Source organism: Lycium barbarum, chromosome 6 (assembly GCF_019175385.1).
Source record: "Lycium barbarum isolate Lr01 chromosome 6, ASM1917538v2, whole genome shotgun sequence".
NCBI lineage: Eukaryota > Viridiplantae > Streptophyta > Magnoliopsida > Solanales > Solanaceae > Lycium > Lycium barbarum.
This window is the reverse complement of record NC_083342.1, coordinates 122332334-122347532: the sequence shown is the minus strand read 5'-3', so window position 1 is coordinate 122347532 and position 15199 is coordinate 122332334. Positions and strand designations below refer to the sequence as shown.

At 32.6% G+C, this 15199-nt stretch overlaps 1 protein-coding gene and 1 long non-coding RNA gene across 3 annotated transcripts; both read left to right on the top strand.

Annotated features, from left to right (window-relative positions):
• Window positions 1-108: 108 nt before the first annotated feature.
• On the top strand, window positions 109-3236 carry LOC132598481 (uncharacterized). 2 transcript variants are annotated; one of them, XR_009566583.1, is made up of 4 exons: window positions 109-501; window positions 790-1408; window positions 1488-2111; window positions 2204-3236. It is a non-coding gene; the product is annotated as an uncharacterized LOC132598481 (long non-coding RNA). The 2 variants fall into 2 exon arrangements; XR_009566582.1 differs by having other exon boundaries at window positions 790-2111.
• A 3469-nt stretch (window positions 3237-6705) lies between these two features.
• LOC132598476 (ADP-ribosylation factor 1-like) lies at window positions 6706-10170 on the top strand. The gene is made up of 7 exons (XM_060311351.1): window positions 6706-6863; window positions 7515-7675; window positions 8666-8736; window positions 9243-9362; window positions 9504-9622; window positions 9739-9820; window positions 9896-10170. Exons 2-7 carry the CDS (start codon window positions 7528-7530, stop codon window positions 9899-9901), a joined length of 546 nt encoding a protein of 181 aa, XP_060167334.1. The 5' UTR covers window positions 6706-6863; window positions 7515-7527; the 3' UTR covers window positions 9902-10170.
• The last annotated feature ends 5029 nt before the right edge of the window (window positions 10171-15199 follow it).

The following is a 15199-nucleotide window of genomic DNA, read 5'->3' as shown; positions in this document are numbered from 1 at the left end:
TTATTTTATTTTATTTGCCAAATCCAGAAGGCTCCAATCTTCTTCTGCCCCTTTTAATATTTTCCTGAGACTTCTCACAAAATCCATCTCTACTAGCAAATCTATATCATCAAAAATCTCTATCAGCAAATCTCTATCATCAAAATCAGCAAGCTACCTCTATCAACAAATCTTTATCAGCCTGTTTGAGCACCAAAACAAGTGGGTACAATATATTTTTTTTAACTCTTCATGTTCTCTTCAATTTCACATTTTTCGTGACTGAATTTCGTGCAAATCTCTATCATCAAAATCAACAAGCTACCTCTATCAACAAATCTTTATGAGGCTGTTTGAGCACCAAAACAAGTGGGTACAATATTTAATTATTATTTTTTACTCTTCATGTTCTCTTCAATTTCACATTTTTCGTGACTGAATTTCGTGCAAATCTCTATCATCAAAATCAACAAGCTACCTCTATCAACAAATCTTTATCAGCCTGTTTGAGCACCAAAACAAGTGGGTACAATATTTAATTTTTTTTTTTACTCTTCATGTTCTCTTCAATTTCACATTTTTCGTGACTGAATTTCGTGGCTTTTGAAGGAAAGATTAATAAACTTTAGGTGAAACAAATTATTGTTGTAATTCTATTTCTATCGATGCCTACTTTTCAATAGTGTTTATGTTGTGTGAAGTACATAATAGTGTCAATGTTGTCTGATTTTTGCCATTACCATAAATTTGAAACTTTCAATCACAAATGCTTATGTCAATAAGTTCTACGTTTGATCTTATTTGTTGCAGGTTTGACTCTGTGTTGCAGTAATTTTGTACATATGCAGGTTCAGTTTTTTTGATTGAAGTAAGTGTCACTCTTCTGCATTGTTAGATTATCGTCTAATTGCTTCTTCAATTTATTTTGTTGTTATAATTTTGGCATTTGCCTGTGTCTTTATTTGTCGTTTATTTACTTTGAGTATAGAAAATATGTATTGTACATTTGTTTGAGTTGTTTTGTTAAAATTATCATTCATTAAAGTCTCTTTACTAAAAAATATTACTAAAATTGCAGCAATGTCAGACGATAAATGTACAAAAGATCAAACTTCTAAAACCATAAATGCTAAAAAAAATGATACGCAACGAGAGTTATATAAGGTTATGGCACCTGAAAAAAAGGAAGCATGTTTAGCTCGACGACGGGAGTTATATAAACTAATGACACCTGAAAAAAAGGAGGCATGTTTAGCTAGACGACGGGAGGTATATAAGCTAAAGGCAACAGAAAAAAAGGAGGCATGTTTAGCTCAACAACGAGCAACCAAAGCTACTTCAGTTAATCCATCATCCTTTGAAGTTAGCACTTCTTTCGCAAAGCAGGCTTCCTCCGTTGTAAGACGGTCACTGCTTTTTGGTGAAACAGGTTACGCAGTTTTTCTACAACATACAACCTTACCTAAAAAATTACTTAAGCTAAAAAGTTTTGTTTATTGAATAAACAGGATCGTCGTCAGGCACAAAGCCTACACATCATGGTAAAAAGCCGGTGATGACTACAAACCAAGGTTAATGTTTGAGTCGTTTTGTTAAAATTATCATTCATTAAAGTCTCTTTACTAAAAAATATTCCTAAAATTGCAGCAATGTCAGACGATAAATGTAGAAACTTCTAAAACCATAAATGCTAAAAAAAATGATAGGCAACGAGAGTTATATAAGGTTATGGCACCTGAAAAAAAGGAAGCATGTTTAGCTCGACGACGGGAGTTATATAAACTAATGGCGCCTGAAAAAAAGGAGCCATGTTTAGCTAGACGACAGGAGTTATATAAGCTAATGGCAGCAGAAAAAAAGGAGGCATGTTTAGCTCAACAACGAGCAACAAAAGATACTTCAGTTAATCGATCATCCTTTGAAGTTAGCACTTCTTTCGCAGAGCAGGCTTCCTCCGTTGTAAGACGGTCACTGCTTCTTGGTGAAACAGGTTATGCAGTTTTTCTACAACTTACAATCTTACCTAAAAAATTACTTAAGCTAAAAAGTTTTGTTTATTGAATAAACAGGATCATCGTTAGGCACAAAGCCTACACATCATGGTAAAAAGTCAATGATGACTACAAATCAAGGTTGGTTCCAACCGTTTCACTAAAAATAATAATCGTCGCGCATTCCTTAAATTGCCTATTATTTCGTGCTTATGTTAAAGTTTAATATGCAGAAAGAGATTTCGTACAAGTTGGTACCTTAAGTAGTGCAGAAGCAAAAAGCAGCTATATTAGCTTGAAAGATGTTCCGAATTGTGAATTTTGTGGAGCCAAAAAGTTTGAATATGAACCGCCTGCATTTTGTTGCAATAATGGTTCGATTCACTTAATTTCATATCAAATGCCACAAGAGTTAAGAAATTTGTATTTGGGAAACACTGAGGAATCAAAGGAATTTCGAACTTACATTAGAACATACAATAACACATTCGCTTTCACATCACTCGGAGTAACTTATGATAAAAATTTAGCAAAACGAAGTAATGGAGTTTATACCTTCAAAGTCCAAGGACAAATGTACCATTTTATAAATGATTTGGTTCCACCTAATCAAAGGGCTAAGAACTTACAATTGTATTTCTTTGACAGTGAAAACGAACTGCAAAATTGAATGGCATGCTCAAACAAGCTTAATGAAAAAATTGTGAAATCTTTGATGGACATCTTAAAATCTTACAATCCTTACTCTAAGTTTTTGAAATCTTTAATAAACATTTCGCAATTGTCTGATTTCTACATTGCCCTTAGATGTGATGCTGGTCTAGATCAACGAATCTACAACTTACCAACAGTTTCAGAAGTTGGTGGAATATGGGTAGAAAATGATAATAATAATTATGTATCCGCACCACATATTCGCATATATACAGAAAGCAATAGAAGTCAAATAGTAAATTATTATTATGGTTGTTATGATTCATTACAATATCCATTACTATTGCCTTACGGTCAAAATGGATGGCACTGTGGCATTAAAAAAAAAAACCTTCAAGTGTGAGACCCAACAACCTAATGTATTGTGAACACGAAGAATTGCCCAATGTAAAAAATATGTGTTCAATAGATGGTTTTCTTCATATGGAAGCTGAAAACATGCAAAAAGGAAAACGCAAAAGAAATATTGTTTCTTGTCGTGAGTATTATTGTTACAAACTACAAATAAGAAATGATGAAAATATAATTTTGCATTCTGGAAGATTATTTCAACAATATACAGTAGATCAATGGATTAAAATTGAAAGCCAACGATTAGATTTTGCTTCACTTAATCAAGATTTATTTAGAATACTATCTTACCGTATTACTTACGATAATCTTCTTACGTTGGTTTTGGGAAGAGCAATATTTATAGTTAAGACTTTTAATTAATGTCAAAATTTCCATGTTTCTTAGATATCTTCAAGAAAGTAAGTAATCTTAATTTATGACCTCCTTCCTAGATAAGTTGTATTTCATCTTAAGTAGATCTATCTACCTTTTGTATGATCTGATTAAGGAGAATATATTTGTCAAAAGGAGTTGTTGCCATGTTGATCAAGAAAATAGTGTGCAACACAGAAAATCTGGTATATTGTATCAGCTTGAGTATGATGGGTCATCTAAATTGAGGATAACTTCAGTAGGTATCATTTCTTATATGTATATGTACTTTTTGGCTTTATGGTTGAAAAATGTTTGTGAAGAGCATAAGATGGTAGAGTTTTACTCCAGCCAGTTTGTTGTACAGGCCCGTACATTGGTTTAGTTTCATAGCAACAAGATGACTCAACCGTGTTACTTATGTTGATTCTTTTTTAAGTCTAAGCTCTGTTTTAGTTTTGCAAATGTACTGTCTTCCACAATTTCTCAAACAAGCAAATTATACGCCCTTTGGTAGTTTGAAATGGGCTTTGCAATTTATACTTGCTGGTTACAAAAAATATCTAACTCTTTCCATGACATGTAGTTGATATTTCAAATAAAGTCGGGGTTAAGAAAATCACTTGCATTTGCATTAGAAGAAATATTTAGTTTTTCAGCTCCACTTTGTTTAATTACGGAATCTTGGTTGGTGAGTTTGGCCTGTAATATTATGTTTATCTAACTATCATTTCTCATTAGATGCTTACTTTTATATTTATTCACTTTCATCTTTTAGGATATCGTGTATGCTTTTAGAGGTAGTATATGTTAGCATTATTCTTTTGTTTTGAATTATGTTAAAATTTCTATTTAGATATCGAATTATGCATCACTGATGTATTAGTAAACCCATAGATATTCTCTTTTTCAGGATTTATTGTTATTTACAATATTGCCCGCGCTACGCACCGACCCAACATTTAAAAATCTGATACTAATTAATGTGACTACCCTCCACTTGCACAGTTTCATTCACCTAAGATGTGACTTAAATCCTAAATGGCAATAACTACTTGACAATTAACCATAATAACACTGCCAAATAACACTATTCAATACATAAATTTTTACAATTATACGCAATTACATATATATATAAATACACTATAGTCCAAAGTGTTGGGCCCGTGCGCAGCACAGGCATACACCCTCTAGTTAATAGTAGAAATATTAGAAGCATGAGTGGAGGTGGTTTCGTCGTCGACCTCCAACTCAACCACACCACCTCCAAACTCATGTTAAAAAAAAAAAAAAAAAAAAAGTGGACCCCATATTAAAAAATCAAGCAATATTAAAAAAAACGTGGACCCCAAATTAAAAAATCAAGTAATATCCATGTAATTCCCAAAATATCCCCATTAAGTCAATAATGGTGGATTTATTGCCGCATGCGTATCAACCCATTAGTGAGAGCAAATGAAATCATTGTACAACAAGAAACGTGGACTCCATATTATTGCTTGTCTTCACAAGATTAAGTAGCCAAACTATACAATTTCCTTTTTTTTCTTATATTAGCCTGAGATCTAATCTAGATATTCAACTGGTATATTCGCTATTCCGCCATGTCATTTATTTGTTATGTTTACTAAAAAAAAATAATAATAATAAAAATATATATATATATATATATATATTTTTTTATTATTATTATTTTAAAAGGTGGACCCCATCACATCCAAACTCATGTAAAGTGGATCCCATATTAAAAAATAAAGCAATATAAAAGAAAAAGTGGACCGCATATTAAAAAAATAAGCAATATTAAAAAAAACGTGGACCCTATATTAAAAAATTAAGCAATATCCATGTAATTCCCAAAGTATCTCCATTAAGTCAATAATGGTGGATTGATTACCGCATGCGTATCAACCCATTAATGGAGCAAATGAAATCATTGTACAGCAAAAAACATGGACTCCATATTATTGCTTTTCTTCAAAAGGTTAAGTAGTCAAACCATACAATTCCTTTATTTTCTTATATTAGCCTGAGATCTAATCTAGCTATTTAACTGTGGTATTTGCTATTCCGCCATGTTATTTATTTGTTATGTTTACTAAAATAGATATATATCTATATATTTCTTACTCTAATAAATGTGAAAAAATATTAAAATCGTAAAAGAAAAAATAATATTAAATGGAGATCAAATGATAAATAAGGTAGATTAATCTGAGATCTAATCTAGATATTTAACTGTTGTATTTGCTATTTCGCCATGTCATTTATTTGTTATGTTTATATATATAAATACAAATTAAAAAATAGAGTTCTTCGTTTAAATAGAAAATCAAATTTCTACTTTGTTTCGTTTTAAACATGTAAAATTAATTTAATAATTTGAACTATAATTATTTAAATCAAAATTTGATAAAAAATAATTTGTATTTGAAATTTGAATAATAACCAAAACCTTGTTTTTCACTTTTTTCATTTTTTGTTTTGGACGTTTACTTTTATTTTTCTGTTTTCAATTTTTACCCTAAAAGTTTTTATTTTTATAATAAGGACCCTCAAAGTGTTTATTTTTACAACTATTGGTTTAGCTCTTGTTGGGTTTTGTATGGAGTACAAGTGCAAGGTGGGGTTGATGGGGCAGTGTTTACACATTGGTTATGTTTATTAATTGCTTTGAGTGGTTTACTAATTTTTAAAAATTTAGGGTATAAATCATATTTCATGTTTTTTTTAGACAAAGTACATTCCAACAACAATATATTATTTGCAAAAACTATGGCCAAACACCTAACTAGCTATATGATACTCCCTCTGTCCCATATTACTTTTCTACTTTTTTTTTTTAAAAGTCAAACTATATAAACTTAACCAACATTTTGAGATATATTTTTTTGTCATATTAATATGAGAATAATTCTCGGAAACAACCATCCTACCTTGGTAGGAGTAAGGTCTGCGTACACTCTACCCTCCCCAGACCTCACGTTGTGGGATTTCACTGGGTTGTTGTTGTTGTTGTATTAATATGAGAATAATTACAACTTATTGTACTTTTCGTGTAGTTTTAGAATATCCAAATTATAATCACTTCTGAATCCTACACGAAGCAAATTCAAATTAATCAGGCTTAATTACCTAACGGATCAAAATAGAAAAGTGTTTGCAAAGAATCTAGAATTTCATTTGTCACCCATAAAGTTTTTAAAGAATCCAATTCCACCTCGCACATTTTACGAGACTTAAACTTTTGAATTTCTTTTCTCAATTTTTTGAAAATTCAAAATAGTCAAAATTTAATAGGGGCTCACATTAAAAAACGTAGCAGATATTTCCAACTGTATGCTCTAAAACAAGAAGAGAACAACATCTCACAACTCATTTCTTGTGTCAACAAATTCCAAAGGGCAGTCTTTTTCTAGATCTGCCCCTCTCTCTTTCTCTCTCAAGTTTCTTGATTTGTTGTTCATCACTGTAAGATCTCTCTTTCTCCATTTCCTTTAATTACACCACACACACACACACACACATCTTTTGGTTGTTAACAATTGATTTGACAAAGTTCATGTATGTATCTTTTTGTTGATTGAGAATGTTTATGGAATTGGAGATCTGGATTTAGTCTTCTTGGATCTGGGTTTTTGATAAAGTTTTGATCTTTGTTTGATATTCATGTTTATTCTTTGTATTTCTATTGATTTGATCTTGGTATGCATTCTTGATTGGTGTCTTAACTTTTTTGGATTGTTGTTCTTTTTATTAATGGATCCGGATTATTAGTTATGTCAATGCCCTAGGATCAGATTTAAATACAGGGTCCTTGATTCTTAGATTTATTTATATGGATCTCTAGATTAATAAAGGACTATTGGAATTTGAGATCAAAATCTTTAAACATGGTTCCAAGTTTTGCTTTTTGGATACAATGAAAATGAAGGCTGAAAAATATGTTTTAGAGTACCACACCATAATTGGGATTTTCTGTTGGCTTGAGATCGCAGCTTTGTTCTCATTTTCCAATGATTGTGGATTTATGTAACCTCTTGATAAAATAGAATAGATGATCTGAGCTTGGGGGTGAATGTAAGTTGTGTGGTGATTTGAGTCTTATTTTTGGTCCAACAGGCATTGAAGAAAGATGGGTTTATCATTCGGAAAGCTTTTCAGTCGGCTGTTTGCCAAGAAGGAGATGCGTATTCTGATGGTTGGTCTCGATGCAGCTGGTAAAACTACCATATTGTACAAGCTCAAGCTGGGAGAGATTGTTACCACTATTCCTACCATTGGTAAGTTATGTTTTGTGTACTATTTGAATGGTCTATAGTTGTATTATTGCTTGTGTGACTGATCTTGTCCGGCTATAATATTAACATTGTTATGAGTAATTTCTGCAGCTATTCTAGTTTTTGCCAAAAACATCCTGAATTTATACCCGCAAGTTAAATTGCATCCTTAGAGTATCAATGTAAATACAAAACATTCCTAAACTTTCGACCAATATGAGCAGGCTTCATCATTACATTACATACTGTTATAAGATTAACGGAACAATCACGTGCAAGACATATGCCATCCCCAAAATGTCCATTGCCATATCTCTTACTACAGAGTTTCTTTGCAATAACCTCTGTTAGAATACCACATAGTAGAAGTGCTTGTTGAACACAGTGGTTTCGACCACCAATAGAGCTCCAAACTAGACAAGTCAATGATCAAAAGTATCATCTGCGCAATAATTAGTTGCTAATACTCCTTTCTGCAGACTGACATCATCTCATCAGAACCCAGTGTCAAATAAAAACCAACACTGTTTAAGTTCAGGGCTAACCCTATACTACCGGTTGTAAAACAGACCTTAGCTTCAAGCAAGCAATATAGCAAACACTTTTTCATAAGGTTAAAAGGTATAGCTTGAACAAGTTATTCATTCTGCTGTGATTCTATAGATGTTGAGGAATTTGAAAACTATCTGCTGATATGTTCTGGGGAAGGGTGAGGTGATGCATCAGTGTACCTGTACACATATCCCCATAGAGGGGAAGAGAAGGGGAGAGATGCTCACTCTTTTACATGAATGACTGGCTCACTTTTTTAAATTGTTACAGAAATTTGGCTTATGTTCTGTTTCAATATATATTTAATATTCTAAATCCAATTACTGCTGCAAACAGATAATTATTAAGATTATGTCCTCTGTTTTTAGCAGCATGGTTGTTCTGCTGCAGACACATGTCTGTCTTTGTTGTGCTGGTCCGCAATAACTCTTTCTTTATCAGGATTCAATGTGGAGACTGTTGAATACAAGAACATCAGCTTCACTGTCTGGGATGTTGGGGGTCAGGACAAGGTACTTAATGCCATATACCAAAGTGCTATGCTCTCTGCAATATCTGACATTAGTTCTTAAACAAGTGAAGATACATTGCAAGTTCTTCTACTTTGATTTTGGCTGACTTCATACTGACCTTACTTATAGTTTCAAGTTAAAGGAGGAGCATTTCTGGTTTTGGAATTATATTTTCTTTCTCCTACTAGTGCTTCAGATTCACCAGGCCTATTTTTCTGACTTTTTGCTAGATGTTCATACTTTCCAAAATAACAGAAACATAAAACCAAGAAATGCTCGTTGTTCTGTATCATTGAATGCTAGCTTTCTCTGTGCTATCAAGTAATGACTTATCTGTAGTTCTGCTGAATTCGATTAGATGAATGGACAAGGATTATTTTGTTCTATATATTCTTCTTAAGACATGTGAATGGAGTTTGACCTTTAGATACTCTGACTTCACTTTTTCCGGAAATTGACATACTTTTTGTTGTGTGTTGTTCCTTGTCAAATTTCTGTACTTCCAGATCAGACCATTGTGGAGGCATTACTTCCAAAACACACAAGGACTTATCTTTGTGGTTGACAGTAATGATCGTGATCGTGTTGTTGAGGCTAGAGATGAGCTGCACCGCATGTTGAATGAGGTATGCAACTCACACCTCTCTTTCTTTTGTCTAAGACTATATTATGTTTTGGGTGTGCCCATGACTGGTTTAGCAACATGCTTGGAGTTGGTTTGTTTAACTCTATCCTATTTTGAATGAATTTTACCAATGTATGCATAGGATGAACTGAGAGATGCTGTGCTGCTTGTGTTTGCTAACAAACAAGATCTTCCAAATGCTATGAATGCTGCTGAGATTACTGACAAGCTCGGTCTGCACTCCCTCCGTCAACGTCACTGGTATGTACTACATGGTGTTTCTTTATTTGCAAGATCTTCAAGTATAGGTGTTGGCTGGAGATTGACATGGCTTTCAATGTGCTACCAAATGCTGAATCTATGACTTTGTTTTACAGGTACATTCAGAGCACATGTGCTACTTCTGGAGAAGGGTTGTATGAGGGGCTTGACTGGCTCTCTAACAACATTGCAAACAAGGTATGGGAGCGCATTATCATATTACGTTTTATCCGTCACTTTTTAATTGGCTCTAATTTTCCCATGTTATTGCAGGGTTGAACTCGAGATCCATGATTTTTGCAGCTATATTTTTGTCAATATAGACTTCAGCAATGTCTAGAGCACTTATGTACCTGCTGATCTTTCTTCCTCAAGACAGATCCTCTTATCGCTATTGTTTATCAGTACATTTGGCCTTTCTTTTAAAAGAATGGTACTTTACAGTAACTTTAGGTTGAATTCATGTAATATTTTGCATTATTGCTTTACATATTCTCAGTTACGCTTCTGTCGACGTTTGGTTTTAATTAAGACTAAGGTTCTCTCCCCGTCATTGGTTGGTTATAGTGCTGCTTCCTTACTGCTGGTGAGCAGGTTTTTACTTTTTCTTGTGCTACTTATCTACTAAACAAAATTCAATAGGAACAGTTGAGAAGTTTAGGCCCTGCGAGGTCTATGAGAACTATATAATAAATTGAGGTTAAATAATGCTCAAGCTTTCAGAGTTTAGCTCAATATAACTGTCAAGTGGTAGGAATGGTTTGCAGCTATTGCTGTGGCTTTTATTCTCTATAAGCAATTTGCAGAAATGTTGGTACATCCATTGGCTAGGAAATCTAGGAGCGGGGGTCTCTTTCAGATTGAGTAGTTTAACATTTCACTAAGCAATTAAGCATGGCACGCTTGTTTCTACTGTTAACAACAAAAAGCTTTTCCCTCACGAGTCACACTCCAATTTAGTTTGGGTTTGCTATGTCACTGAAAAATATCTCACCTATGCATACGCAGTTATACAATCTTTAGGAACTTGAGTAACTTTTCCCCAACGGTAAACTGGCCGTGCCAACAATTACTAGGCTCTGTTCAACCGTTAGTCTAAACTCGTTTGATTCTGAGTTAGCATACCATTTATATCCACGTGATTTTAGTACTTTGTTCCATTTTAGCACCTTCAATACATAATACATGGCGTTACATATGCAGACCTTTGCACTTGGAGGTGTATGTTACACATCAAATCTCATGTAGCCGAGTCCGTAGCATTTTACACCCCTAACGTATGTCCTCTTTTGCGATTTGCACCCTGTCTTATTTATTTTTATGATTCGCACCCTAACCTCTTTATTTTCTTGCAAAATAATGAAACCACTCATTTTTCAAATTTCCCATGATGACAAAATTGGAATACAAATAATAAGATAAGAAATGGCACAAAATTAAATCTTCTACAAAATCACGTCTACTAGCTGCACACAAGAAGTTGGAATTTTGGAATTTCTTTCCTGAGTATTCCACCTTGCATGCATGATCCCCACCCATAGAATTTTGGAATGAAACAAGAAAATAAATTGTTCTGAGCAATTTAAAGAAATCTAATAGTTAACTATTTGTGTCAAATGAAAATCAATACTATAATCTATATTATAGCAATACAGGAAGTTCTAGTACAATATTGCATGAGTAGTACTTCTAATCTTGGTAAAAGCACCAAATACAACAAGAAATCAAGTTGTTATTCATTACAGCGCCCCTCTAAACACCAACTAATTAACGGAAAAGTCAGAGATATGGCCAGAGAGTGAAGCATCAATGACGAAGGCCTTCAAGATGGAAGAGCCATTGGCAATCTGGTAAAAATATTCGATCCTGGTCAACCATGTAACAGGAAACTAACTGCGTATATACTTTTATGGTGGGGGTGGGGTGGGGGGGGGTATGAAGTATAGCAGGGAGGGAAAGTTGATCATAAAAATGAGTTTGCATGACCAAGGGATAGAGATGGACATGGCACACACATCAAGCACTTCCAGTGGCTCCATCCCATCAAATGCGAGCTACCATGGACTTGCTTATGGTATAGTTACAGGGGTGGACCCGCGTAGTATGTGACGGGTGTTTGAGCGCCCATTGACCTCGGCTCGGACATGTATATTTATATAAAAAATTTGGAGAAGACACCAATATAAGAAATAAGAATCGTCAGCACCTATTGAACAAAGTCATTCGTAGGTGCGGTGGTTTTGAGCCCGAAATTGAAAGTCGATACTCGCCTCAGCACTTCTTTTGGGAAAATTTTCTGATCCATCTTCTTAAGGCTTAGTACTCGCATCTATTTTTTTCTTTTTCTCGCTGACTTATGGTGTTAGCAGATTTCTTTTTAATATTACTACCTGCCTTTCATTTACTTTTACCACTGCTCACTTTATTAAAAAAATAAAAAAAAATCTAATTCACTGTGACAAAAAAGGAGAAAAAGACAGTAACTTGCTTGGTTCAATTTTTTAGCCTCCTCTTCACTTTCCTAACCGAAATGCAAAAAATGTCTCTGTTTTATCGACTTTTTTAACAATGTTTGTATGTTATTATAGGCAGTAAAGCACCCACAACCTTAACTGTATAGTTAGGGGTGGTTGATGAGGAAGCCACTGAAGGAGGAGACATAACCTTTTTTGTGGATTTGGGTGTTGAAGAAATGATCTGATCTTGAGGGAGGATGACAGTGATGCAATTTTATTATGATCATCCTCCTTGCAGTTTTATTATGATCATCCTCCTTGTTATTATTTGTATTTCAATTTTGCCCTCGTGGGAAATTTGAAAAATGAGTGGTTTCATTATTTTGCAAGAAAATGAAGAGATTAGGGTGCGAATCATAAAAATAAATAGAATATGGTGCAAATCGCAAAAGAGGACATACGTTAGGGGTGCAAAATGCTATGGACTCCATGCAGCCTCTCAGTTTTTCCTCTTTTACGTGTTAATTGTACCTTTGACCTTTGATGCATGTGATCATTTATAATGCTGTACTATGCAAATCGAGCCTTTAACATCAATTTTTGTACCAGTCTTCTTATATACATATATGTTGGACTTCTAAGACCTAATATTTACTCATATACCGTTGATTGTTATACCACCGTTTTATAAAGCTTGTCAAAGTTTGTCTTCCACTTCGGCAGGATTCTTCCCATGCCACGGCACGCAACACTTACATTTCAAACATCCTACTTTATTTAAGTGTTAAATCTTTCGTCCATCATATTACTTTCCTTAAAACACTAATTCCGAATATTCTGAATTGCCTGCATTTAGATACTACAATGCAGTCAAATCACAAATTAGCTTCATTTTCTTATACTATATCGTGCAACGTATATTGTCTTCCTAGTTACTTCTGCTCATCCTTCATACCCATTTTGTAATTAACACAATATCGTAGGGTTGTTCTATAGAAGCGTGAGACTTTGATCTCAACCTGGAAAGACATTTGTGCTCGAGCTCCGGAGCCAAAATGGGTTATTTTTGCAGCCATTAGCTCAAAATAGTATTTTTCTTTTTTAGACCAAAATGGGTATTTCGTTGGATAACCAACGAAATACCCATACTCACACTGTTCCGGTGCCGAATGAATTGTTGCATTTCGCTACATGTGTAGCGAAATGCAACAATTTTTTTTTTTTTTTTTTTTTTTTTTTACATTTCGTTGTGCAATTCACGAAATGCAACAATTTTTTTTTAATTTTTTTTTTGCAATTCGTGAAACTAATGAAAAAAATTGCTTTTTTTTTGCATTTCGTTGTGCAATTCACGAAATGCAACAATTTTTTATTTTTTTTTTGCAATTCGTGAAACTAATGAAAAAAATTGTTTTTTTTTTTTTTTGCATTTCATGAAATTAATGAAAAAAATTGTTTTTTTTTTTTTTTTTTGCAATTCGTGAAACTAATGATTTTTTTTTTTTTTTGCATTTCGTTAATTGATCAACGAAATGGGGTTTTTTTTTTTTTTTTTTTTTATTTATTTCGTTCATCTAAAAACGAAATTGGAATATATATATATATTATTCTTTTTTTGCATTTCGTTGGTAGATCAACGAAATAGGATAATATATATATATATATATATATATATATATTATTTTTTTGCATTTCGTGTATTAAAAAACGAAATAAGATAAAAAAAAATTAGTTTTATCCTATATGTTGAGAAAATTAGTGAGCTTTATTTTCAAAAATTGAAACCACATAAGTGAAATTGACATTCACAGCTACATTACTCCGAAATTTTTATGTTGAAGTCTATTGCGCATCATCATATTATAAGTAAAGAAAACTAAAAATTTCCCGCCAATTTGGGGGAAAATTAAAATTGGAAGGGAAAAAAGAGGTTTTCTAGAAAATCGGCCCGGCTTTGCGCTGCTAGATCTCGGAAAAATATGCAAAATAAAAAAAAAAATTGCATAAATTGGATATCCGAGCGCAAAGTTATGACTCTTTAAATTTTCACCAATTTACAACTACTCTTTCACCAATTTATAACTTTGCGCTCGGATATCCGATTTATGCAATTTTTTTTTTATTTTGCATATTTTTCCGAGATCTAGCAGCGCAAACCGGGCCGGGCCGATTTTCTAGAAAACCTCTTTTTTCCCTTCCAATTTTAATTTTCCCCCAAATTGGCGGGAAATTTTTAGATTTCTTTACTTATAATATGATGATGCGCAATAGACTTCAACATAAAAATTTCGGAGTAATGTAGCTGTGAATGTCAATTTCACTTATGTGGTTTCAATTTTTGAAAATAAAGCTCACTAATTTTCTCAACATATAGGATAAAACTAATTTTTTTTTTTATCTTATTTCGTTTTTTAATACACGAAATGCAAAAAAATAATATATATATATATATATATATATATATATATATATATATATATATATATATATATATATATTATCCTATTTCGTTGATCTACCAACGGAATGCAAAAAAAAAAATATGTATATATATTTCAATTTCGTTTTTAGATGAACGAAATAAAATAAAATAAAAAACAGTTTTTTTCATTAATTTCATGAAATGCAAAAAAAAAAAAAAAAAAACCATTTCGTTGATCAATTAACGAAATGCAAAAAAAATAATATTTTTTTTCATTAGTTTCACGAATTGCAAAAAAAGAAAAAAAAATGTTGCATTTCGTGAATTGCACAACGAAATGCAAAAAAAAAAAAAAAAAAAAAAAAAACCCCATTTCGTTGATCAATTAACGAAATGCAAAAAAAAAAAAAAAGCAATTTTTTTCATTAGTTTCACAAATTGCAAAAAAAAAAAAAAAAAAAAAAGCAATTTTTTTCATTAGTTTCACAAATTGCAAAAAAAAAAAAAAAAAAAAAAAACAATTTTTTTCATTAGTTTCACGAATTGCAAAAAAAAATTAAAAAAAAAATTGTTGCATTTCGTGAATTGCACAACGAAATGCAAAAATAAAAATAAAAAATTAATTTGTTGCATTTCGCTACACATGTAGCGAAATGCAACAATTCATTCGGCACCGGAACAGTGTGAGTGTGGGTATTT